Source organism: Phaenicophaeus curvirostris, chromosome 1 (genome assembly GCF_032191515.1).
Source record: "Phaenicophaeus curvirostris isolate KB17595 chromosome 1, BPBGC_Pcur_1.0, whole genome shotgun sequence".
Classification (NCBI taxonomy): domain Eukaryota; kingdom Metazoa; phylum Chordata; class Aves; order Cuculiformes; family Cuculidae; genus Phaenicophaeus; species Phaenicophaeus curvirostris.
The window spans coordinates 117,524,187-117,549,140 of NC_091392.1; the positions used below are offsets into that span (position 1 = coordinate 117,524,187).

Sequence of the window (24,954 nt, forward strand, 5' to 3'; positions counted from 1 at the left end):
AGATGGGTGGATGAGTTGCTGAGGGACATGGTTTAGTGGTTGATAGGAATGGTTGGACTTGATGATCCTGGAAGTCTTTTCCAACCAAGTGATTCTGTGATTCTGCAATCTCCTGTCTTCCTGGACAAAGCCAATCTGGCAAGCATATTAGTTGTGACAGCACCAGGGGAAGAGCTTTCTTTTCTCTTCCCAGTGGCACAGACAGAAATTGAAGGTGGCAGGAGTGAGCAGGCACTGCTGCAGTGTGCTAACCGGGCACACAACAAATTCCTGACTCACTTAGGAGTGCCTCTCCCAGGGCACAGGCATTACATATACACAAACATCAGCTTCATATTGGAGACAAGTCCCAAGGAGGGAAGCGAATGAGAAGCAAGCCTTGACTTTACAGATTAGCTCACAGCATTTTGTAGCCTCCCTTTAAACAGTGATTACAGTAGCCTGACTGCTGAGGAGGGAAAGATTCCCAGAAAGCTCTATCTTCCAGAAAAAATTAGCAGGCTCCATAAGCAATGCAAGTACAACTCAGTGATAACAAATGCCAACCATGCAACACGCCACACAGTTAACGTGAGTGGAAGCAGCAAGGGACCAATGCCTTGGAAATGGCTCCACATGTAAACTCCTGTTCTGTGACCCACTACGTACAGCTCCCTGCCTGTAACCCAGTGCCTGATGCTTGTGTGGGTTCCTTGTGCTCAGTGAACTCAGTTGCCAAACAAGCGTCCCATACAGGCTTTACACCTTGCTAAGGGACTGGCTGATGCAATTTTTTCTTTCCCTTTCCACTCCCATGGGGAGCAGCAAACACAGCTTGCCCTGTGTTTTGCAGAGACATTCCTGGAAACTAGTTACGCTGGGGTACAAGTTTTGCTGTGGAGTGTAAGAGAAAAAAAAAAACAAGCCAAATCGACTCAAGGCAAACTTGTTATGATGAAATGTTTCCTCAGAAGACAGAGGTGTCAAGCAGAATGTCTTTCTGAGAACAAGAGAAACCTCTTTAGACTCACACAATCTGCCAGAAAGGATGAGAGGGAAAGGTGGGTATTGCCAGTACTGCCACAGAGATTTCGTGTGACCTTGGAACAGTGGTTTAATGTTCCCCGTTGGACCATAACTTCTCCCTTCCTCCAAAGTCAGAAAGATGAGAGGAACGCCTCCAGTTCCTCCCGCTCTATCAGGGTATCACTAAGGCTAACACATTGGATAGGTAGGCATTTTAAGCAGATTAATTATTTGCTATAACCATGCTTTTCCACTTTGCTAATTATTCACATACCTACAAAAACAGCTATGAATTTGCTCATGATTATTAAATAAGAGAGGGATGCAGCTGTACCTCATCCTGCATACAAACTCTTTGCACAACAAGGATGGAGTCAGTCCTCGTCCCACTGCAAGAACTGTGCAGCTGCACAGCCACAGCCAGATGCTGCTGGGGGAGGGAAAAAGGTTGGGATCTCTTAGCCAGCCTCTCACAGGAGTAAAACAGGAGAGCAAAGCACTCATTCTTTTGCTGCCATGGAGTTATTCAGGTGCATTTTCTGGACCCATGTACCTGATGGCCAAAGCCACAAAGAGATGCCAAATTAACTTTATGAACCCCACCAAATATTGATAAATTTGCATTTCGCTTTCCTGAGAACAGTCTCAAAAAAACATACCAAACCCCCAAGTAAGTTGAGTCCTCAATAGGTGGTAACTCACGTAGTTTCTAACAAAATCAAGGTTTCTGTGTTCTTTTGGGAAGAATTTCAGTCATTTTACAGTGCTGCAGCTTATCCAGAGGAAAAGATACCATATGAAAACACAGATGAGCTGGTTTCAAATCCCACTGTGCCTCGGCTCTCCTCTGTGATTTCAGAAAAATGGAGCAAGCATTAACTACAGTTTTCATTTTCCGCTAGAGGACATTCAAAGGACTGTTGTACCAATGACTGAGAAGAGCTCATAACCTACACAGATGAGATCTATAACCATTTGTACAGGTAAGGCAGAAGACTTCGACATGACACACTTATTTAACAAGACAGCCAGGCAATAGTTGATACCTGCAGAACCAATTCATGCATGAGGAATTTTGATAAGTATATTCCATTTTCAGTGGCTGACATTGTCCTTTGGAGAATAATTAAGTATGCAATATATGGTCTAAAACAGCCAGGAAAGAGACTGAAAATACAGAAAATTGAAAGGAAATTATTTCAAACTGGAGTGCTCTGACTCTGGAAACTAAGTTAGAAATGCTATTGAGAACCTGCATTTATTTCTTGCAATAAATAACTTTTCTTCCAAACACGCCTTTGTGTGAGAGACAGATTAGCACTGCAAGTGGAGCATATTTCTGCTGTGCAGAAGTTACTTATTTTAGAATAATGGACGTCACAAATTGGCCCTGCATAGCAACACTCATTGGAAAAAGATCACAGTTCCACTTAACACAAAAGTGCAATCTTGAAGCCCATTGAAACTGAAGTCTCTTCGCAGGGCAGACACTGAAGTAGCTTCTCATTTGCGCAAAGCCGGACAATTGCTCCACTTCCATACACAAAAAAATCGCTTAGATATCTGCTATGCATAGGGAAAGGCTCATTAATCACATTACAGAAAGTGAACATCCCAAGGTTAAATGCTGCTGCTGTGAAGTACTTCAGTGCTTTATAAAGCCATCTAAATGGGATTTATGTCCACAAATCTTCACAGTGCGGTGAAGATTTGGAGCTTACCTTTAAACTCAGGGCACTTCATTTTCCCTGTAAGAAAAGCAAGATTCTGAAAAACAGATTTAGATACACAAGGTCTGATTCTCCGCTACATTAAGCCTTTTTTATAGCTGTGTCACTGCAGTGAAAATCAGTGGAGTGGCACAGGTGAGGAAACACAACATAATGATGAGGAAAACTAGCTCGAGCTCTTTAAAAGGCAGTTCATGTAGCCATTCCATCAGGCTTTCTTCAAGTTCATTTCGCTAGTTGTGGAAGAAGGATGCAGAGGAAAAAGGCCATGAGATGCCAAACCCTTCCACCCTTGTTTGCTCATTTTGTGGCATTCCCTTCTTTCTGACTTTGCATCACAAATCTGATTTCCTTCAAGGAAAACAAAACAATGAGACCTAGATTTATCCTCACAAAGTGAGCTGCTTTCCTTATAGCTTTTGGTTTTCTGTGAGAAGCAATTACACCTGAATTTGTTCCACTGCTTCTTCCAACCCTGGGAGGACAGCTGGGAGCACAGGCTTGTAAGCCAGTGTAGCGTAAATGGGATGTAGGGAAGGGTGCTGATTTACACCCGCAGAAGAGTGGTCTCATGAGGTTTGCTATCAGGCATGTTATTTCACTTCTGGAGTCTCCACTGTCAGACACTAGGCTTCCCTTCAGAAGCTGGCCAAAGCTGCTCAAAATCTTGCAGATTGCTTCAAAGTCACCTTGAAACCACTTCTGAGCAAAAAGGGCACAGCTCACTTGTCACCAGTCACATCCATTCCTACTAGTGCTTGTGGCCTCCAGCTCTTACCCAGGCTCATCCAGGATGCCCCATGCCCAGCCAGATCCAGCCTCACCACCCCACTCAGACAGAGTCAGCTGACAAGGCACATGTGCTGGGGTTTCTCCTCATTCATCATACCAGAAGCTGCTCTTATGTGGCTGAGACCCAGACACAGAGAGTCTGGGATGGTGTTTAAATTTGCTATGGACTTTCTGCATGAGATTAGGGAAGGCAGTTGGCCCCTTTGTGTCCCAAGTTGCCCGCCTCTGATGCCGACACAATGGCTTGTCCTGTCATCCATCCTCTGTGCTGTGCGTAAGCTTTTGGGGACAGAAGTTTTTCTAGTATCTCTCCCTCCAGTGGGACCTGCCCTATCTCACTTCACTGCATAAAACTCTGTTCAGAGCCTAGAAAGCAAAGACGGATTGCACACCTGAGTCCACATTTGCCTTCTCAGAGACAACATTATTCCAGAATTTGGGTATAATAAGGCCAAGAGGCGGGAGAGCAGGCTGGATGCTCGGACTCTGCTCAGTGCCGAGGTGCTGGCTGTGAAGGAGGTTGGCACAAGACAGCTGGTAGCAAGGAATTATCTGAGTCAGGGGAGCACCCGAGCAAAAGAAGGTGTGTATGAGCACAAACTTGCTTAAAAGAGGGAGGACACACCTGGGACTATGGCTCTGGAGAACTTAGAATGGAAAGAAGACGGGACAACGGAGCACAATCCTAGGGAAGAGCCAAGAGCCATGTAGACAGAGACCAGCACAAGACATCAGCTTAAATTTTTCACACCTATCCGATTTGGCCAAGAAACGTCATTCCTCTCAAGCACTTCGTGTCACATGGCTGCGGTGCTTCTTTGCCCAGGACAAAGTGCTCTAAACCCAGAGCTGCCACTCCCCAGACACATGACCCTACAGTTGACACTATGTCCATGCTGGAGATAACCCTGGGGAAGGGGGGAGCAGGGATCCCTGTGGAGCAGGGTGGCTCTCTGACTACATCTCCAATAAGCGCTGCTGCAGCTATGATGCATACGTGTGACAGGCAGAGCTAAATCACCCTTCGTTAGATTAACAACCGATTCAAAGGCCACGCAGCTGTCATATCATTCATTCCATTCCTGGGGTCAGACTGGTTTAATTTTAGCAGCCCCACATACCTTCAGGGCTACTTACAAGGTTAGAAACAGGGGGTTTCCAAGTGAAAACCAGACCCACCCAGAGCTGCTTCACTCTGGAGATGACGCAGCTAACTGGACATCAGCAACTGGAAGACACAAACAGGTCCACAAGGTGGCTGTGAGTCACTTGCCTGGGGGTTCTGATCTGTTTTCGTCATCTGCAGGTAAACGTGAAGCATCATGACTCCCAGTAAAACTACAAAGCACAAAGACAAACTGCAAGGATTCATCCAGTGACAAAGTAATGAATGTAGTAGGTAGGGATCTTCTGTTAATCCACAGCTGGATTGATTACTCCTCCTAATAATATGAACTGACAATGGGGCAGGCTTGAGCTTTTCTGCAATGTCCAACAAAGTATGAGATTCAGCACTAGTTTGTGGGGACGTGAGGCCACATAAAAGAATGAGGTGAATAAGTGACATATCAGGAATAAAACAAGGTAAAAAGATAGCTTTGTCAGTGGCGCAGCCAGAAAGAAACGCAGGTAAATACAGCTTAACCATTTCTAATTCAGCCATTTCCTTCCCCCACACGAGGAAGCAGCCAGACAAGTGAGTTTACCCATCTTCTTCCTCACCAGCTCCCACCAAGCTACCCTGTATTATATTTAGTTTAACAGCCAGCTCCAGCACTGACCTTTGAAGCACTATACAATCCCTTTTAGCCCTCCCCCAAGTAAATAAAAGAGCTTTCTCTCCTAAGGACAGGCAGCCAGAAGCACCCGGGCCATGTCAGTGTATCAGAAATTCCCAGGTCTGTTCTCTGGCACTAAGGCCAGCCAGCACGAGATTCTCCATTTCCAGACTATTGAAGTTTCTTATCCGCCAAAACAAGGCAGTTTGATCTCAAATGTCTATTGAGAATGGTCTCCAGGCTCTGCTGGCCTCCAAAACCAGGCCTGGGAAACATCTGAAGGACCACAGACATGCTTCGGACATCCTGACAATTTAGCAGTATAGATGAGTCAGTCTTAACGTCTGGGAATGTGCCCTGGCACCACTTAATTAAGTAGCAGAGGAGTAGCTTGAGGTGCTGAAGTACCACAGCTCCAGCTAAAGCCAGGGGCTGGTTCCAGGCAGCCGCTGGCAGCTAGCCCTTCAGTGGTTGGAGCCGGGCACCAACATCTAAGACACCAAGAGCAAAGCAGCTTTCTCTTCGTTGCGATTCACTAATTGGAGTAACAGAAGATGTGTCAACATCACTGTCCCAGAGCACCACTGCCCCCAGCATGTCTTGGATGTCTCTTATCTCCTACTAGGGGATGATGTGGGGTCAAAAAATTCTTTCTTTCATCCCCATTGCACCCTAGTTTCCAAAAAAAGGAAACATGAGCATAGAAACTGAGCTAGGCCCTTGCCATGGCTTATGGAAAATCGATATGCAGCTGCAGCAATCTGGAAGAACTTGGAAACACCCTCCTAAAAGCCCTATCTCTTCTCTGCCTTTTGCCCCAGCTTTCTGGGCAGTCGTCTCCTGTGGCTAAGTCATGGACTCAACCCTGAGCTTAATTGGACAAATGACAGCATGCAGCTTGCTAATTAATGACAGACCTGTCTGTCTGCCTGCATGGAGCTGCACACATGCCATGCATTTTTAACATTGCTCAGTAAATAGTAGTGATGAAATGTGATAATGATTGCCAAATGTTTAGCACTGATATGATGCCCAGACAGGTTTGAGTGCCTTTGGCAGACAAGGGAGCGGGTGATGTCCTTTTCTTTGCCGTCACAATAACCCAGTGGTCTCACTAGAATCGTATCTGCAAGATCTCACAACTAAGCAGGATGTCCTGTTCATAAATCAAACCCCAGCAGACCTCTCCCTCGACAAGCTTTTCCCTTCCTGGACTGGACTTTCTGGAAACTTAATATTTAAGATTCAAATCCTGCAAACGTTTGTACACGTTTTCCTACCTAGAGGTCCCATTACTGAAGCTAAATCTGTGCATGAATATTGACATCAAAGGCCCATGCATAGAAAGAGATTTTGTAATGCTTCTTTTCAGCACATTACCTTATTTCTAAACAAGTGTCTGTATTTTTCTGCATGACCTCATAACTCTGGGGTAAAAAAGAGAATTGAATACGCCCACCGAGTGACATTATAATCAGTCATCTTAGCAGCCTTGCCCTGCACCAGATTAGGGATGTGCCCTATGGAGTACCTCAGATATTGCTCAAGTCTGTTGCACTTCCCTCCCTATTATTTAGGTAATAATAGCTGATGGGGAGGGTATTTCCTGAGAGTCATCTGGAGAAAATGAGGTCTCTGCCTTAGGCCCAGAATTCAGCGAGGAATGTTCTGCCAGGAAGCAAGTCCCACCCTGTCCCCTCCACTGGGCTCTTAGAGCAAGACAGCAAGTGGCTGCGTGTTTTGGGGTTTTCAGGTATAAAAAAAATACGTTAGACCTTTATTTCCTTCAGTGAGCTGTTTTCTCTGGTTTCCAGAGTGACTGGTGGGTTTGGAGACTCAGAAGGCTGCTTCAAATTTTGCTTCAAAGGGTCGATGAGTCATGGGTTGTCAGGCTGCAAAAGGGGAGATAACGCAATAGACAATATATGCAACATACAATAGGCAAGATGCACAATCAATAGATGATTGCTGTCATGTGTCATATATTGATTGCTGTCGCTTTCACAGGATACACAAGAAGGCTTCACAAGCAGCAGGGGGCTGCACTCTGCATTCAAAAAAACCCTCTGCTTTATATAGGGACAAATTTACTGATCCAGCTACATGTTCAGAGGCACTGCTCTGAGCCATAAGCTGTTATCCACAAGCTGGGTTTATGGCTATATTGAATTCCCAGGAAGCTGCACAGCAATCAGAGCACACAGAGGAATCTGCCACAATCATTTTATACCAGCATTTCTTCAACTGAAGTGCTCTTTTCTTTTCAGAGAACCTTTTCTTGCTTTAAATCGTTACTATTGTAGGAACTGTTCTTCTGAGCAGTTTTATATATATGCACATATATATGCATATACATATATCATAGAATACTAGAATGGTTCGTGTTGGAAGGGACTTTGAAGCTCATCCAGTTCCAACTCCACTGCCATGGGCAGGGACACCTCCCACCAGCCCAGGTTGCCCAGGGCTCATCATATTTCCTCCTTTTCATAACAGAGAAATAAAAATAAAACAACTCAGGGTTTTTAAGAAACCTTGAATCCAAACCTATAAAAATGCCAGTGAATACACTGGGGAGAGTTTTGTTAGCTTTATTAATGTGAACTGCGAGAAAGAGAAAATATCTTTTCCAGGTCTGTACCTGTACAACTACAAAGACTGTAGCGCAGCTCCAGCAGCCTGCAGAGCTCGTTGCCACGGGACGGCAACGTGTTCACAGGCTGCGTAGGATTGACGTGGAGTATCTGGAGCCGTGGGATATTCTCCGAAATGACTTGTTGCTGCTGCACATTAGCACACTTCTAACTTTAGAGCTGTGGCCATTAGATGAGGTTTTAGCTGCAAAGGTTCCTGTGGATATAGGAACACCAGGACTATCTGTCTATGGTTTCGTGATACAAAGACATTAGTAGCAACACTGGCTCCTGCAATTAACATCGCCCTCCTTTCTTGTCCCCTGTGTCATGCCCTCACACACCCTAGACCGTTGTCTGTGGGGCCAGGTTTTGAATTGGCTTAGAGAATTGATCCAGCAGAAAAGTTATTTAAAAAAATAAATAAATCACGACAAAGGATCCTTAGGTTTTGACACAGCTCAGGTGTCCCACCTGCTTGACAGCACTGGCCAGAAGCAGGTAGCCTGCACAAGAGAAGACAGGCAAGCCCCAGTGCAAGGCAGAGGTGAAGAGCCAAGGGCATCCAGCGCTGAAGCCAGCGGTGCTGCCAAAGACATGGCAGTGCAAAAGCACAGCCTGGCTGAGCTCCCCCAGCTCTCCATGAACTGGGCAACTATATGCGATGCTTCTCCTGAATGCCTTTCCAATCTACAGCTGCCTGTGTTTCAGGGATTTCCTGAGCCAGCTGCAGCATCTATGTTCTGGTGACACTCAACGATTTTCCTCCATGAACTTGTCCAAATTCCTCCTAGATCCACACAAGCTTCCTTAGGACCTACAACATCTACAATATCTCTTTCCCCCTGCAAGGGAGAGAGCTTCTCCACCACCAAGTCGTGGGATGGGACCACACCATTGTGTGATGGAGGAGAGCCTAGGCAGGGAGCATGTGCCCCCTCAGAAGGATTTGCAAGCCCCACTGAGGGCAACGTGGCACAGACCACGGGTCAGTCCCACCCCTTGCATTGGGCACAATATTATGGGAGTGTTACAGGGCAGGAGAGATGCTACAATGCTTCCTCCAGTCAGAGCATGAGGTAGTGGCCCAGGAACGTGTTGTGAAGGCCAAGGGGGCAGCTCATGCTTCAGAGTACAGATCGGAGCCAAAAACAGGACTCAGGAACAAGTGTCCCACCCCCATCATCCTCCAAAGAAATGTACCTATTCCCCAGATTTTTGCCTTCTCCTTGAGAGCATCTGGTGGCGTTCCCTGCTGGGGATGGGATTCTGGCTTATGGGCTGTGATTTTACTCAGTATAGCTGCCACTGTCTTTGCACAGTCCCCACCACAGTGGAAACAATCTGCCTGCAGAAGATGCAGTTCTTGCTGGGTGTTTTTAGCGCTGATCGATTGCCCACTTTGAGCAGGACAGTCTGGATTACTCTGATGTGAGTTATGGCAGTGTCAGGTCGCTAAGCACCCAGAAGGTTTCAACATCTTGCACCTGCTACTTGGACAGCAAATCCTGACATTTCACATTTCCATTGGACAAAACTTTAAGCCCTTTACAGAGGTTTTCAAAGACACCAAACACTCTAGCATGACAAAACTGACAGCATTTCCATTTTCACTTTACTTTGCCTCTCTCTATTTGAAATTGCATCTACACCCTAGTGTGGCTGAAACTCTGCATGTACAAATTAACTGAAACTGAGTCACTGGGCTTGATAAAAGCAAACAGACGTCACCATAACGGGAGTGAAGCCTCAGTTCAAGCCTCTACTGCCCTGCTGAGTTACAAGATTAATTACAGGAACATATAAAACAGTAATGAACGAAGCAACCATTAAACACATGCTAATACTTAAAGAAACCTGGCCAAAAAGAAAAACTAGCTAGCAGACTAGTGTTTACATTGTATAATGTAAATTTACAGTGTCAACCTTCTTCATAATGAACAAACAATTATTTTAATCAAGAAAAAAAATACACATACTTCCAGAAAACGCTGACATCTTCTCACACTAGGGAAACTCTTGTCATGCTTAACCCAATGCTGACACAATGCCTTGCAATAATTACCCATTTCTGAAGCTTATCTGGGCTTGCCGATAGCCTGGTGTTCCTGTAGCACATAAAGAAGACATATTTCACCCCATTTATCTTGGACACCGAACTTTTTAATCCACTCGCCACCTTAGGAGGTCCAACTGCCTGTAAACTCAGCATAAACCAAGAAACCCTTAGGTCCTTTGAATTACTTACTTGGAGCTACAGTTAGTCTGTGGAGAGCTGACAAATCTATCAATTCAGATGCCCAAAGTAGGGCAGGTTGAGTATTTACTAAATATGCATCTCAGAACCTGAGGGTTTGGTCTCCCGCTTATAGTTTCATCAATGAGAAAGCCGTTCTAAGTGATTTCCCTTAAACCTTGAAAAAAAAATACCCAGGAAGAAGTCAGGTTTTCTTTGAAATCTGTGAATCTGTGCTACCCCACAAGTAGCAGCAGCTCCAGTGCTGCTGGAGAGCATATCCTGTGCTGAAAGCGGGGGAGAAGAAGGGTAGATGGTGACAGAGGAGGACAAAGCCTCTTATTCGGGGAATTATAACATAATACTATGCCCTGCTTTCATGCACCCAGGGAAAAGCAGAGGAGGTCTTGACTAAGACCACCTTCACAAGTCATTAAGAGTGTGCCCATGCTTCCAGCTGCTTTCATGTCACTCTGCCTTGTTGGGATGGACCAATACCACTATTCTGATCTTCAGAGTAGCTGGAAGACCATCTAAAGGGAAGCCTTTTTACAGACCAAATTAAAATGCATCGGTGACCACAAAATACTTGTGGCAAAGAGCTAAGCAGACGATGATGTTCCGGCAGCAGTTGGGCTGGGTAGCCTCTCCCCATCACACTACATAGCAAATGCAGCCCCCAAGGCAGAGATGATGGGGACACAGGAAGGTAGGGGACTCACAGTCCCCTTGCCCACATTCCTCTTGTAACACCATCTAATTGCTAGCAAAAGGAGTATCTATGTGTCTTTCTACTGATTTTCCTGTCCTAATGCCCATTTGGGGCCATGGGTTTAGGCTTGTCTCCACCAGCAAAACACTGGCAAACTTGGAAGTCAGTTTTAAGTATAAGTATTGACAGAACAGATCTGATTTGGGTGATAAAGATTTCACCTGGTTTTGCCTTTTTTTGGAGAGCATTTATATCAGGTTACATTAAGTGAGCCTGTGTCTTTCCTACTGTTGTGGAGAAAGGATAACTCTCCCCACTTTCCCCAATTCTTTTTCATGGGGATAGCAGTTAAAATGTATTGCTTACCCTCAGAGCAGAAAACCAAAAAGCTCAGCAGCAGAACCTGATGTTTTTTGTTAGGCCATTAGTCCTAGTCTGCAGGCCGATAATTTAAAGATACTGGTGATTAAGTCAAACTGGTGTGCGCATCAGGGACAATGAAGAGATAGGGAACAGAGCAGACAAGATAAACAACCACGTTTTACTCTTCTTACTTCCATGAGCCCTACGTTTTCAAGCCAGAGAATGGAATTTTCATGCTGCCTCTAGACATAAGGATAATTGCTCTTCAGGAGCTACTTTGTGTGTTAAACAAATATGACATTTACAAATTGTTTTCTCTCACTATTTATTTTCTATGTCCTGAGCTAATGACCTTAAAAATTGCTCGCTTTGATGGTGTTAGTGAGAGACGATTTCCTAAAAGCGTGAAATTGCAATAAACTGTCAAGTTTGCACAGGTGCATTAGAGATTAAGAGATGAGCCACAGAGCCATTAAGATCTATGGCAAAACGCCCAACGGGACCGAGATCAAACCTTCAGAGTGTTTTTAAAAATGTCATCATTAGTAGAAGATGCCTTTCCTGGCAATCCCAGGAGCTCAACATAATGCTGGATTTTAACCATACCCTTCTGCAGTTACTCCTCTGAGATGGCAGCTGCTGGAATTTCATATTCATCTCCAAACAGATGAAGCAAATATTAATTCTGCTGGAGCAAAGATCAGTGGAACATCCCCACTGAGATGTTGGTATACACTACAGAAGCCTTCAAATTCTTCTTAACCTGCAGGAAGAGGGCATTTCAAAGGTGCAAGAAGCCCATTTGCACTCATTGAACAGGGACATTTGTTTACATACTATGAAAAACTCGAAGGAGCCAGCACTTCTGAAAAATTGCACTGGCTGTCAAAAGGTGGGTTTGAGATCAATAACTGTCTTCTCTGCAGTCACACAAGTTTTGTTCTCACCCCACTACTTTTCCACAGAGGAGGGCTCTGGTCCAGGAAGCTTCTGCTAAATGGTGTGGCCAGGAGCAAAGGTTATGTCCCAAGCTGCCTGTCTGCATAGAAAAAGCCTGGGAAGAAATTACCAAGTGATCAACATCTCCCACCGCTCTCCCTGATCTTTTCCTGAAAGGACAGAGAAGTTTCCTTTTGACTGCCTGGAAAAGAGCTCTAGAGCATCTCAGCCCAAAGAGCCATGAGATATGCTCCAGACATAAACAATACATGATAGGTAAAGAGTGTTTGCAATGGCTCAGGGATGCCTTTCAGTGCTTCTCATCTGAAAAATGACATCATCAATGCTGAGGTTATATTTTGTTTCACTTCTCTATTGGCAACTCCCATTTCTGTCCTTTTGTACTGTTGCTTTTGCTCCATATTGTCAGTCTTACCCCACAAAAGAAAACAAAGAGAGAAGGAATGAAAACTAATCCATTTTTTTCCAGCTTTCCATATTCCTTTTTGCAAGAGAAAAGCTGGGACATTCACAGAAAACCATATCCTGCACCACACTGCACATACTTTCAGTTAGTTCTTCAAATACATTTGTAAGATGGAACAGTCAAGCAGGAGGTGGGAAACAACTAGATCTGAGGGAACACATGCTTGGTGAGCTGAGTCACCCCCGAATCCAGCCAGATGCCTGCAGACAGCTCCTCCGCTGCACAACTGCAAATTAGTTCTGCCCTTCTACAGAAAATCTGTTAAATATACAATAGGAGCTACTTCTCTAACATTTTCTTGGTGCTGATGTCATGCTCATCCCCTCCCACCGTGGCACAGGCACCTCAAGCCCTGCAGTTGATAGTCTTGTCTGCATGATACTGAAGGTGCTTTCTGCATGAGAGGTCCCTAAAGTCCAAACTGGACAAACATCAGGTCTAGTACCACTGACAACAACTATATCCCAGCCACCACAGAAGTTTTCAGCCTTTTTCAATACAAAGCCACACACAGGTTTTCTACTGCTTAATGCCTGGGACAGGAAAGAGAGCAGGATGGAGGAGGGTGCGTATCTTTGTGGAAAAGAGTGAAAAGGGCAAGAAATGGAAGATTCCCATCATCAGTCACAAATACCTAGGAAACCTTCTATCCTGTTCCTGGTTTTGCATCCTTGGCTTTGGCTGCTGTTCTGAATTCAAGGACACTGAGATTTTTAAAGGAAAAACCCAAAGCATCCCCTGCAGGGCAGAGGAAGGAAGGGAACCACAGTGAGCCCCTGGCTGAGAGTCAGGATAAGCAGAGATTATGGCACCTACCTGTCTTCCTCTCTTCCTCTCTCTGCAGGTTGTGGCCATGGAGCGGACAGAAGAAGGCACCTTGCCACAGCTGGGCAGCTCCTGGTGCCCTGGCTCCATTTCTCAAGACAGGCCAAGTAACTATACAGCACTGGTCACTGCTGCTGCTGTTTTGCCTTCTCAGTTCTGCTCTATCCCCTGCAGCAATCCCATGCTCACTGCTGATGCAGAGAAGCTGAAGTATCAGACTGCTTGGTTAAGACAGGATTTGCAGCCCCTCGGGGATAGCATCGCTGCAGCTACCCTGCTGTCAGCTTGTAAGATACACTGTGCAAAGCTACCAGAGGCTCAGCGGCATGGGGAGGTTGCTGTAAGATCTTGTGAAATGAAGGAGGGAGTTTCTTTGAGACCTGACACAGAAATGAGGGCTGCAGGAGCAGCACTGACACGTGCTGTGCTTGGTGGAAGGTCTGGGAGATGTGCTAATTCTCAGTCAGAACAATTCCACAGACCCAACCAGCTTCTCCAGGCTCCCACTAGCAGCAGGAACAAAACATACAGGACGTTTTCCAGTTCCCAAGGCACACTCCTAGTCTTAGGTTGCCCTTTCCCTGATGGTATCTTTCACTTTCCAAGGAAGTTGAGCTCTTCAAGAATGAGCAGATTCAGTACTCAGAAAGCATCCTGCCCTGACCCGTCCAGGGGAGGGAAGGGAGCCAGGCCGGGCTGTGCTGCAGCATCAGTGAGCGCACACAGGGGCCTCCTCAAAGCCCAGCCCATCAACAGCAGCACACAAGTGCCACAGACAGCACAGGTACCTACAGCGGTTTCTCCTTCTGGGACATGAGCTCCCCAGGGAACACACCTACCTCTTTGCCTTGCCCCAAAGGAAAAACTTGCATTGGTGACCTGTTTCTTCCTTCCCATTGCTTTAATTTCCTTTCTCACTTCCTCTGTAAATAGAATCTCCTTCTTTCTACGTCACTATGCTTAAGGGTCAAATCCTTAGAAGCGAGTTTCTTTTTTCTCTTCCCCTTGGTGCCAGAATGCTCTTTGTCTTTGTTTTCCCTCCAAGTATCCAGAAAACATCGCTTCATTTTCATTTAGGATCTTAGCATCTCATTTAGGATCTTAGCACTTTCCCATCTTGAAGGGCAGAGGAGCACAGGGCTGAAGTACTTCTCCCTCCCATAACCTAGAGTGGTGAGAGCAGGAACATCAGTTTTAGTCCTCTCTGCAATAAACAACCCGGTCCTCTTGGTACTCACATTCTTCTTGAACACCATGAACCCAAGGGAGCTCACACCGCTCAAATCCAGACTGCTGTGTGCCAGCTGGGCTGCAGATAGGCAGGAGCAATGTACCCAGGGCCTTCTTTTCCATGGAGTTCTCTGTAACCTGGCAGGAGCAACATCTCCTGGGGTGGAAGGGACTGGTAGGACTTTGTAAAGACAGGTCCTAGCAGCTTGCATGGTTCTCACTCATTACTTGTGGGTGGACTGTCAGGTTGGCCACATCACAGCTACACAACCACCTGAGCCAGGAGCCCGCTGGAGGCTGGGAGCAGTAGCCTGGGTATCTGCAAAACCTCAGGCTCCCTCTTCTCCTTCCTTCTGCCACCTATTACTTGGACTGTAGTACTAGGAAAGCGAGATGACAGCCCCTTTGTCTGCCAGACACTTCAGATACTTAGCACAAAGACTCTTGCAACCCAAATGAAAGTGGTCAGACTAAGGCAGAAAGAAGGGGAGTTAAATGAAAACAGAGATAAATCAGGAACCTGATTTGGAGGACTGAATCCTCCAGCATACCCCCTCTGAATCAGAAACACTCCAAAAGAAGCTCAGCCTTTGGTCCACATGGCTTATCTGTGCACAGGAGAGACCCATAACTGCACAGGGAACCAAGTCCCTGAGAACCACAGAGACAGTATCTCCTGGCCACCAGTGGAGTGCAAGCTGTATGATCTTCTCATTCCCAAAGAAACAGAAATGCAGGTCTAACAAATGATAATTTAGTGGCAGCAGAGCACTTCAATGGTAATACTCAGTTTGTGTAGCAATGTTTCTGTTTCTGCAGCACTACAGCAGTGCTTTAGAAACATTCTCCACTCCTTTCCTCTCTGCTGAGGTTTCCAGTGGGTCAACCCCTGCTGTAGACAGCCTGTACAGTAAAAACTACCTACCACTGTAGAACACTCCAATATAATTAAAAATTAATGGCAAATGCACTTCCTCCTTTTCTCCATCATGAAGAATGTGTATCGTTCTGGGGCTAAAGGCTTGTGGGATACCAAGCCCTTTCCTTTACAGGCTCAATATATTGCTCAAAAGCTACCTCCTCTGTGGCAGCTTTCACATCAGTTTCTCTGTGCTGTCAGGCTTGTAATCTGCCCTTGAAGCCTCCCCTCTCCCTAGACCACTTACAGCAGCCTTATTGTTTTTAGCAGCTCAGCTTTTCAGCTGACTTTAAGATGCTCAGAGGCAGCCCCTTTTTTTTCCGCCTGTGTTCCGGGTTGCCATCGGTGCTCACGAAACAACGCCCGCGCCGTTTGGTCCCTTGCCATTCACAGCCAAGGGGGTACCACCTTTCCCTTGGCTTCCTTACCCGAGATCTGTCTGCTGCTAGATTAGCGCTGGAGACACTGGCTAGGTCTGACAAGCAATCTCTGAAGGTTTCCGGGGCAGTATTACACACTGTCAGCATTGTTAGAGCTGAATAGCTCGGTGGCAGACAAGGGCTGCACAGGACATCATTGCTAGAGAGGCTTCCTGAAGTGGCTTCCTTACTGGAACAAGGGTGACTCACGCCTACTCAGCTGCTCTTGTTTCTGAGAGATTAAGCTGCTGCTGCAACAGGGTAGTAATGATGCTCCTGAAAATCACTCTGTGGGAATGAAGAGTTACTGGAATAAAAAGAAAAGGAAGGATACTGCTCAGGAAGAACAGCAATCGCTATCGGTAGCTTCTTGCTGCTGAACAACTTTGGAGCACATGGAGAGCTCTTCGTCTCTGTGTGTCAGGCACAGGATGAAGAATCCACTGCATTTTCCAGAATGCACCTGCACCCAGCCAAGCTCTGAAATCCAAAAAGCACTCAGGAGAGCACATATACCTTACAAGCCCTATGGCAAGCCTGTAGAGGCAAAGCAGAGGTAGCCATCTGCCCATCTGTCGCACGTGTATTGTGACTACAGGCCCATTCCGCATTACAGATGCCCCAGAGGTCCCCTGCTTTCCCTGCGAGCAGCTCTGCCTGCACACCTCCAGTGCCAGCAAGGTCTGCCAGGGCAGGCAGGGGGAATGCCAGGGGCTGGCTGGAGAGCATTCGCTTGTCAGCACTTGGGTTTAGCGCCTCTGTCTGCCCTTCAGACAGCCACCCTGCCCTGTGCCCCAGGTCTGTTACTCAGAAAAAGCATCCCACATAATGCTAGCACCAGTTCCTGGCACAGGCGAGGCCCTGGTGCTTTCAGCCACCCTCCCAAAGTAAGGCAGTTCAGGAAACTCATTCAGGATCGCATGTACCAGTGCCCCCAGCCTGGGCAAAACAAGATTGCTCTGCTGCTGGGAGAAGATCCCAGAGCATTGCTCAAATCCCAGGCATATCCATCCCCTCCATGCCCTGCCCTGTCTGTCGTCACCTCAGAGACTTAGCTCCCTCGTATCGCTGGTGCTCAGCCTGCTTTCAAGCAGCGAGAGCCAGCCACAGCCTGGCATGGCAGCAGGGGTGCCTGAGTGCTGACTGCAGGTTTCCCGGTGCTCTGCTGTGCCAATTGAGGCTCTTCTTAACCCTCTTTGATGGCCATTCAAGCTGTGGAGGCAAGAGACGCTTGGCTTGAAAAGTTTCAGACAGCTCACCCGTGCACGAAGCAGGTTCTTCCATTAGAAAATCTCCCTGATGTGCTGTCAACAGCAGCATGGAGGAGCATGGTGCACCAAAGCCGGATGGCATCCACTTAGCCCAGCCCTGGGGTGCTGTCAGCCACATTTAAAAGTGGCCGAGGAGGCAGATGGAGACAGAGCAAGGACTGGCGATTCCACAAAGCCACACATGCCAGCGTCTCGTCTGCGGGGCTGAGGCAGCAGGTCAGCTTTGCTCCCAACCAGTGCGTTGGTTCTGTGGAAACCTCACTTTCGGCAGAAGCTGCTTTCCACCCACCCACCCAAAATCACTCCCTTCCCCACTTACTGCAGCCCTCCAGCCAGGCCGGAGAAGCCCCGCTGTTGGCAGGAGTGGCTCCCAAGGGGCCCCAGCCCTTCTTGCCCTCAGCATCCCAGTGCTCTGCTTCCCACTTACACCAGCCTGAAGACTCATCCCCGCATTCCTCTTTCCTTGCTGTCACCGTGAAGTCACCTCATAGATACTCCACCTCTAATTAAATGTTCTGGCACCCTAGGAATACTGACATACATCCAGACTCCCATCACAGTGACTTCTAGGACCACAAGAAGGATGTTGAGGCTCTGGAGCGAGTCCTGAGAAGAGCAACGAAGCTGGTGAGGGGGCTGGAGAACAGGCCTTATGAGGAACAGCTGAGAGAGCTGGGGTTGTTTAGCCTGGAGAAGAGGAGGCTGAGGGGAGACCTCATTGCTCTCTACAACTGCCTGAGGGGAAGTTGTGGAGAGGAGGGAACTGGCCTCTTCTCCCAAGTGACAGGGGACAGGACAGGAGGGAATGGCCTCAAGCTCCACCAGGGGAGGTTCAGGCTGGACATTAGGAAAAGATTTTTCATGGAAAGGGTCATTGGGCACTGGAACAGGCCGCCCAGGGATGTGGTTGAGTCACCACCCCTGGAGATGCTTGAGGGATGGCTGGATGAGGTGCTGAGGGGCATGGTTTAGTGATTGATAGGAATGGTTGGACTCAGAGATCCGGTGGGTCTTTTCCAACCTGGTGATTCCATAATTCTTACCTTAACAGGAGGTCCTGCTTCTCCTCAGCCTTCAAATGCCCACCACCCTCTTCCCCAGGCTAGCAGTTCCCAGAGACCCACAGGATGAGCAAATGGAAGAAACCCTCCTGAAGACACATCCTTGTGCCGCACCGAAGGCCCCAGCAAAAGCCCCACAGTGCTGTAAAAACACCAGGAACCATAGCAGCAAGTCCTCTGGTAAAGCTGCAGCACGCTGGCAAGCAGCAAGGGGCTGGCTGCATTGATCAGCTTTCACATATGCCACGGCTAAGCCAAAGTGCCCTTGAAATTGATTCTGGACACCACAGATCCTGCTTAGGAGGAAGGGGCACAGACACAAGAACTAGGTTTTTTATTCTGCCGTTCTCCATTTTCTGTTTTGTGCCAGTATAGGGTGACTGCTGCACTTACTTGACCCTGGTGGCCATACAGCTACGGACAAAAGGAGATAATTATGTCTCTGCAGAGAGCTTCAAATAGCTCACTTGATTTGCTAACTCCCAAGCCATTCCTCTGCCTCAGACTCAGGTGGCACGAAAGCCATTTCTGCAGCACAGTTGGAACTGACCTTCCCCATCCACCTGGCAGAACCACCCAGGTTGCACAACATCTTTCTCTTCCCCAGCCCTTGGTAAGGCCCTCGCTGGCCTTGCCCTCAGTGATTGCTGCTTCTCATGACTGTAGCCCAACAGCACAGAAAATGACAAACAGGGGCATTCGAAAAGACTGAGCACCTGTCATCAGAAGTGCTTTAACTGCAGTCACGCCCACAGTAAAAATTATAGCCCTATAAATTACATACAGAAGTATAATTTCGGTCAAAGTCTTTCTAAGGTTTCCGACTGAGCAAGTTGTTGGTTGTAAAGGTCATCATAAAGCACTGGAGAAGTTGAAATCTGTATGACTTCAAGAGATTTCTGATGACTTTTTATCAGCTGTAACTTATAATTCATATATGAGAAGCAACCAGCAGTTGCAGAAGTGCCTGCATACAAATGAGGAAAACTACTGACAGCACAAGACAGACACACCAGATGCAGCTGCAAATTAGATGCTATGAAGGGACGGGAAGGGACAACCATGCTTGCATATCCACGCATTGGGCAGTGATAAGAGAGGAAACAGGGGTTCCTTTTTCCCCAGTAAAACTCTTTTCTCCTCACCTCCAGGATTCTTGCAGGACAAGAAGCAGTAGAGAAGATGAATCACACCACATTTGCAAGACTTGTAAAATCTTATCAAATTCTGAAGTCCGACTTGTGCTAATCAGCGCCTATCACAAGTGCAAACGTTAACCCAGAGGAGCAGCTAAACAACCAGTGCAACCAGCCAAAATTGAATCATCTCAAAGTTCATTCACGGCCATATGACCAAATTGCCACTGTTTCTCATTCTTCGTCTGACTTACCTCCCTCCATTAATCAACTCCAATGGGATGATGTGTTCTGAACAGTATAAACTGGAGAGGGGCAGATTTAGACTAGATTTAAGGAAGAAATTCTTCATGATGAGGGTGACGAGGCTCTGGAACAGTCTGCCCAGGGAAGCTGTGGCTGCCCCACCATTAGAAGTGTTCAAGGCCAGTTTGGATGGGGCCTTGGGCAGCCCAGGCTGGTGGGAGGTGTCCCTGCCCATGGCAGGGGGATTGGAACTGGATGATCTTTAAGGTTCGAACTCAAACTATTCTATGATTCTATGATCCTCACTTATTTTTCCTTTGCATCTAATTGAATATCAGCATTAAATATGACAAACCAGTATTTCCCAGGAGCATCAGCAAACTGACGTAATTTCAGTGGCTCTGTACGCAGTCTATAAAACTGAAAAGAGTAAAGTTCAAACTTAATTGTGCTGCTGATACTGTGAACTAAGCACTAACTTACAGCTTAGCGTAAGAGTCAAATTTTGCTTTCAGATATATGGGTATAAACATGCAGTAACTCTGATAATCTTCTCAAAGCAATGCCAAACTCACATTTTATTCTTCACTGAAACTCTGAGATTGTGCAACAGAGGAAATGGCAACGAGAGTAACTCCGGACTTTGAACACGGCCGTTGAAACTACAGCTTTGGCTGTATGAACCACCTTTATTCCTGCAAGCTAGTCATGTGATTAATCAATTACTACATAGAAGAAACTCAAACTTCTCAGGAGGATGTGGAAAAAGCAACATTCTAAAGCCAGCATTTCCTAAGCATACAGTGATTTTAAACCAATAAAACTTCCTAACGGCCCACAGTTTCAGACTGAAGCAAAACTTCACAGTAAAGTAAAAGCAGGGATTTGTAGCTCTCATCTTAACCAGTTTTTAATTGCAGCCGCAGCATCTAGTGTCATATTGTGTTCCGTCTGCCACCCCTGTTTAACTTCGTAAATAAAGCTTTCACATGCTCTACATCTTTTGATTGTCACCTGTTATTTCAAGACCCTTCTATTCACAAAGTGTCAAACTGTCAAGGCCAGGTTGGATGGGGCCTTGGGCAGCCTGATCTAGTGGGAGGTGTCCCTGCCCATGGCAGAGGGGTGGAACTGGGTGATCTTTAACGTCTCTTCCAACCCAAACCATTCTGATGATATGAAACCCCCATGTGTTTCAGGGAAGACTGAAAGGAGATGCTCAGTTACCCTACAGCCTAATTTCTGACACAAGCCACATGAAGACAAATTAAGATTTTAAATGCTCTTTTCCTCCAAACAGGGATTTCTCAAGTTAGCAACAAATAAGATTCTAAACCACTGTCGGCCAAGACTAGGGGATCCTGAAAACTTGCTCTTTATCCATTATTGCAAAACAGATACCAAAGGGTAGGACCTATCTCACCTAATCTTCTAAACTAAACAGCGGGCGCCTTGCCTCAGAAATTCACTGGAGCTTCCTCTACAGCCGACAGCATGAGACTCCCACCAATGTTAGCATGGAGAAAGAAACCGTAAAGAAGACATTGATGTCGCTGACTGGAGAATGCAGACGGTTAGTTCATGGTGGATGCCAAGGCATGAGATAACTAAAATCAGGCGGGGGAATCCCACTGTGACAGGTTCAACAGTACGCATGGATGTATAGCGGATCCCTGTATGGATAGCTGCAGGCTTAACTCCCACAGCAAACAAGGTTCACCCAATCGCAACACAGCCCTAGACCTGTATAGGAGGAGAAGAGGATGATCCCTGGCTCCATCAAATGGGAGATACAGGAACCTGAAAAGCAGCAACAAGATGTAGCAGCTTATAATACAATCTGCAACTAGTGAAGTCCAACTTATTTTACTAAAATATTGAAGTATGAGACACCTTAATGAAACTTCAAACACTCTGAAATGTTAAGGGGTCAAGCTTATCCCTGGCTTCTATCCACTTGCTTTACTTCGCACAACGGACCTTTTTTTGTTTCAAACCAGGAAAGTATTAGGAATTTGCTTCTCTGTGATAACAAGTCCCCCTCAAATGTTTTTGGGTTTTTTTCCTTCTCTTCCATAAACCCCAATGAAGAATTAAAAGCATAGCATTAATTGTAAGAACCTAGAAAAGCAAATTTAGGGAAAACATAAAGACTTTCCTAGAGGCCTGTTTGTCACAGGTTCTCTCTGATGCTTCTGGTATTTTTGCCTCCTGGTATTTTTGAAGATAAACTGCATTTCACAGATAGGGTGATTGTTTCTTATTTATTGATATTGCCTTATGAAAAATTTCATAGAGAAAAAACCACTTTCTCAAGGTCAGTGGACCGTTGATGGCTTTATTCTGAAGAAACAATCCTGACAAGCTACCCTAGAATATAAAGTCATCTAGGAGACAAAGACTCACTATCAGATGTGACCAGCTTGCTGGGGAAAAACTGTAGTGTCTGGAATCACCTATTTTAACGGGGCTTTCAAGTATGGACTACACCAGCCTCCACACAGTTAAACAGTCTTGTTTCATTTCATATGGAAATAAGGTGCATTGCCAGTCTCTCTCATAACATTTCAATCCATCAGTCAACCCCCAGTAAACTTGACAGAGGGAGAAGACTTCTCAAAAATAAATAAGTTCTTTCAAGCTCCATGACCAGAGTAACAGCAGGAAAGACCTAAATTAAAATTGTCTTGAGGACAAAGCTGACAGTGGTGAGCACCCTGTGTGGCCACAGCTAACAAGCTCATGGCCACAGTTTAATAACCTGCCCACATAAGCCTCTATGCCACCCTCAGCTCATGCACTCCATGCCACCCTTTGGGTGGACTTCATTTCAGGGGGAAGGGCTGGGAAGGACAGAGAAATTTCCTAGAATATCTTAAATCCACAGGACATCTGGGTCTTCTGCTCACAGACTCACTTTTTTCTTTTTCTTTTATTTACTGGCTTCCAAAAGTTTGATGAAAGACCTTCACAAGCAGATACCTGTTACACAGAAAGTGTATGCCCTTTAGTTTCTTAAAATGGAACACTTTCATGAGTTGATATTCCAGGAAATTACTGATTATCATTTTGATCTCTTCAGGACTAAACTCTAGGAGGTTTAACTAGGCTATTAAGATAAGAAAACAAATGCAAAGAAAGCAGGCTTTAAAGAAGATTTGAAACCTTCCAAAAAATCCGCACTTGGTAAGTTCAATGTAGCATTGAATTGGACATGGCAGAACCCCAGGCAACTCGTTCATGTAAATGAGATCTGTATCTCAATCTTCATTTTAGACAACCCTAAATCAGACTGCTACCATTTGTAGCATTTGAGACAATTATTTCAACTCATTCTAAGCTGGTTTATTACATTTCTAACTCTGAACTTTCATCATTCTGCAAACAGCCTAATAAAAGACCTATACCTTAACTTACACATTTTACAATGGTCTTCCTCTAAAACTTTGTGCCAATCACAATATTTGAATCCCATGAAGTTTACTTCATGCTTTCAATACATTTGGATTAGAAGTCTACAGCTTATTTTGTTAATATGTTGGGTTCACAGCTGAGGTGCCACAACCTTCGTATGGAAATAGTTGCAACCACAGCACTGCATTTCTCCCTTGCTCTTCCCTTGAACGGCATCACCTAACTGGTTGTGTTTCCGTCATCACAAAACCAGATGCTAATATTTTGTACAAAATGTTTAAGTTCCACCAATGCAAAGCACACAAATGTTTGTGTTTACCTCTGAGGTGAGCAAGCTGTACTGAGAACCTGTAACAAGCAGCACAGTTGTGAGGGAATGCAACGCTGTTCATGACAAGTACAGTTGGGCTTGCTGATCTCAAAGGTCTTTTCCAACCTATTGATTCTATGATTCTATGACAGAGCAGCAGTTTGCTACAGCCTCTCCAGCCAGTTTACCATGAACAAGAGTAACTGATTCCCTTTTCTGGGGGCTTTTGGAAAAAAAGTGGGTCAATTTCTAGTAGGCTTGGCAGCCACAGATCAGGTCGGCTTGCAGTTCGAGTGAATCTGAATGTGAATTTTGAAAGCAGAATCCATCACATGCTATAGAATTTAAGTTTTATTTAAATAGAAAGGTGAGAAATAACAACAATAAAACCGGAACTTGGGATGCATTTCGACAGAAAAGAGTTACGAAAAGCAACAAAGTTTTCCTCCTAGTCCAACAGTTCTTAAGGATGGACCAAGAGGACTATTTACCAATGCAATTAACTACATATTATCAATGAATGACTACTTTACTCCCTATATATCATAAATAGCATAACCTGGATCATTTTTTAATCCATCAACAAAATCCTACTCAAAGAAATGAAGTCTTTCCCATCTCTTCTAGATCACCTAAGATTATATTTGGGCAGTGAAAACATTTTCCCGAGCACTAGGTTAGTTGGGTTACTGAATTTCTGAAAAGCATTTTGTCAGAGGAACTTAGGAAGAGTTTTTTTTCAGTCAAGCCCATCTCCAACTCTTGCAGCATAAAAATATAGGAAAGACGTAAGTAGTTGGTGTCACGGAGCTCTTCTATGCTTCATACTCAAGTATTTTAAGATCTTCAAGTAGTTCTTTTGCAAGTGCTTGCAGATCTGCATTGCGGCTCCTCGACAGTGCAATGATACGCTGAAATGGCAAAGTATCACGCATCTCAGAGGCTGACTTGGCTAATACTTCTGGCTCCAGAATCACAGACTGGAGGAGCCGCAGAGCATGAAGACAAACTTCTGTATCCGGGTCTAAAAGTGAAAGAGGAAAAAATCCAGTGCTTATTAGAAGCGGAATCCAGAAAAGTAGCATTAAAGCTCTACAGAGCTGTTCCTCATGACCTACCAGCCAGACAAGGAATAATTAAAGTGCCATAATTCACAGATGCCATTTGGTGCTGGCTGGCTGGCTCCAAAAGGAAGCCGGAAACAAAATCTTTGGCCTCCTTAGCAGCTTGTGCTCAGCAGAGTTTGGGAGGCAGAGATAACCAGGAACCGTTCTCTTGTTTTTCAAATGTTGAAAATGCTCTGAATCAGGGAATTTATCCACTTCAATTTATCCAGTCAGTAGCAAAGATATACTGTTGAACGCAATCCAGTTTAAGAGCAGAACAAGCTATCTCCCATGACTAGTACCAACAGATCAACTCATCAAATCTGCAGTAAATCACCAGGC

At 45.6% G+C, this 24,954-nt stretch overlaps 1 protein-coding gene across 7 annotated transcripts in view; it reads right to left on the bottom strand.

Moving 5' to 3' along the window:
* Window positions 1–7,148: 7,148 nt before the first annotated feature.
* The window catches only part of HSF2BP (heat shock transcription factor 2 binding protein), a 49,871-nt gene continuing 32,065 nt past the window's right edge, over window positions 7,149–24,954 (bottom strand). For 5 of the 7 annotated variants that reach the window (XM_069872427.1, XM_069872436.1, XM_069872455.1 and 2 more), the window contains one exon: window positions 23,845–24,530. In XM_069872427.1, coding sequence (XP_069728528.1) covers window positions 24,322–24,530 — 209 coding nt within the window. In that variant the 3' untranslated portion in view covers window positions 23,845–24,321. Of the gene's footprint in view, window positions 7,198–23,844; window positions 24,531–24,954 lie in introns of those variants that run through there. The other 2 variants (XM_069872475.1, XR_011338774.1) reach the window with 2 other exon arrangements.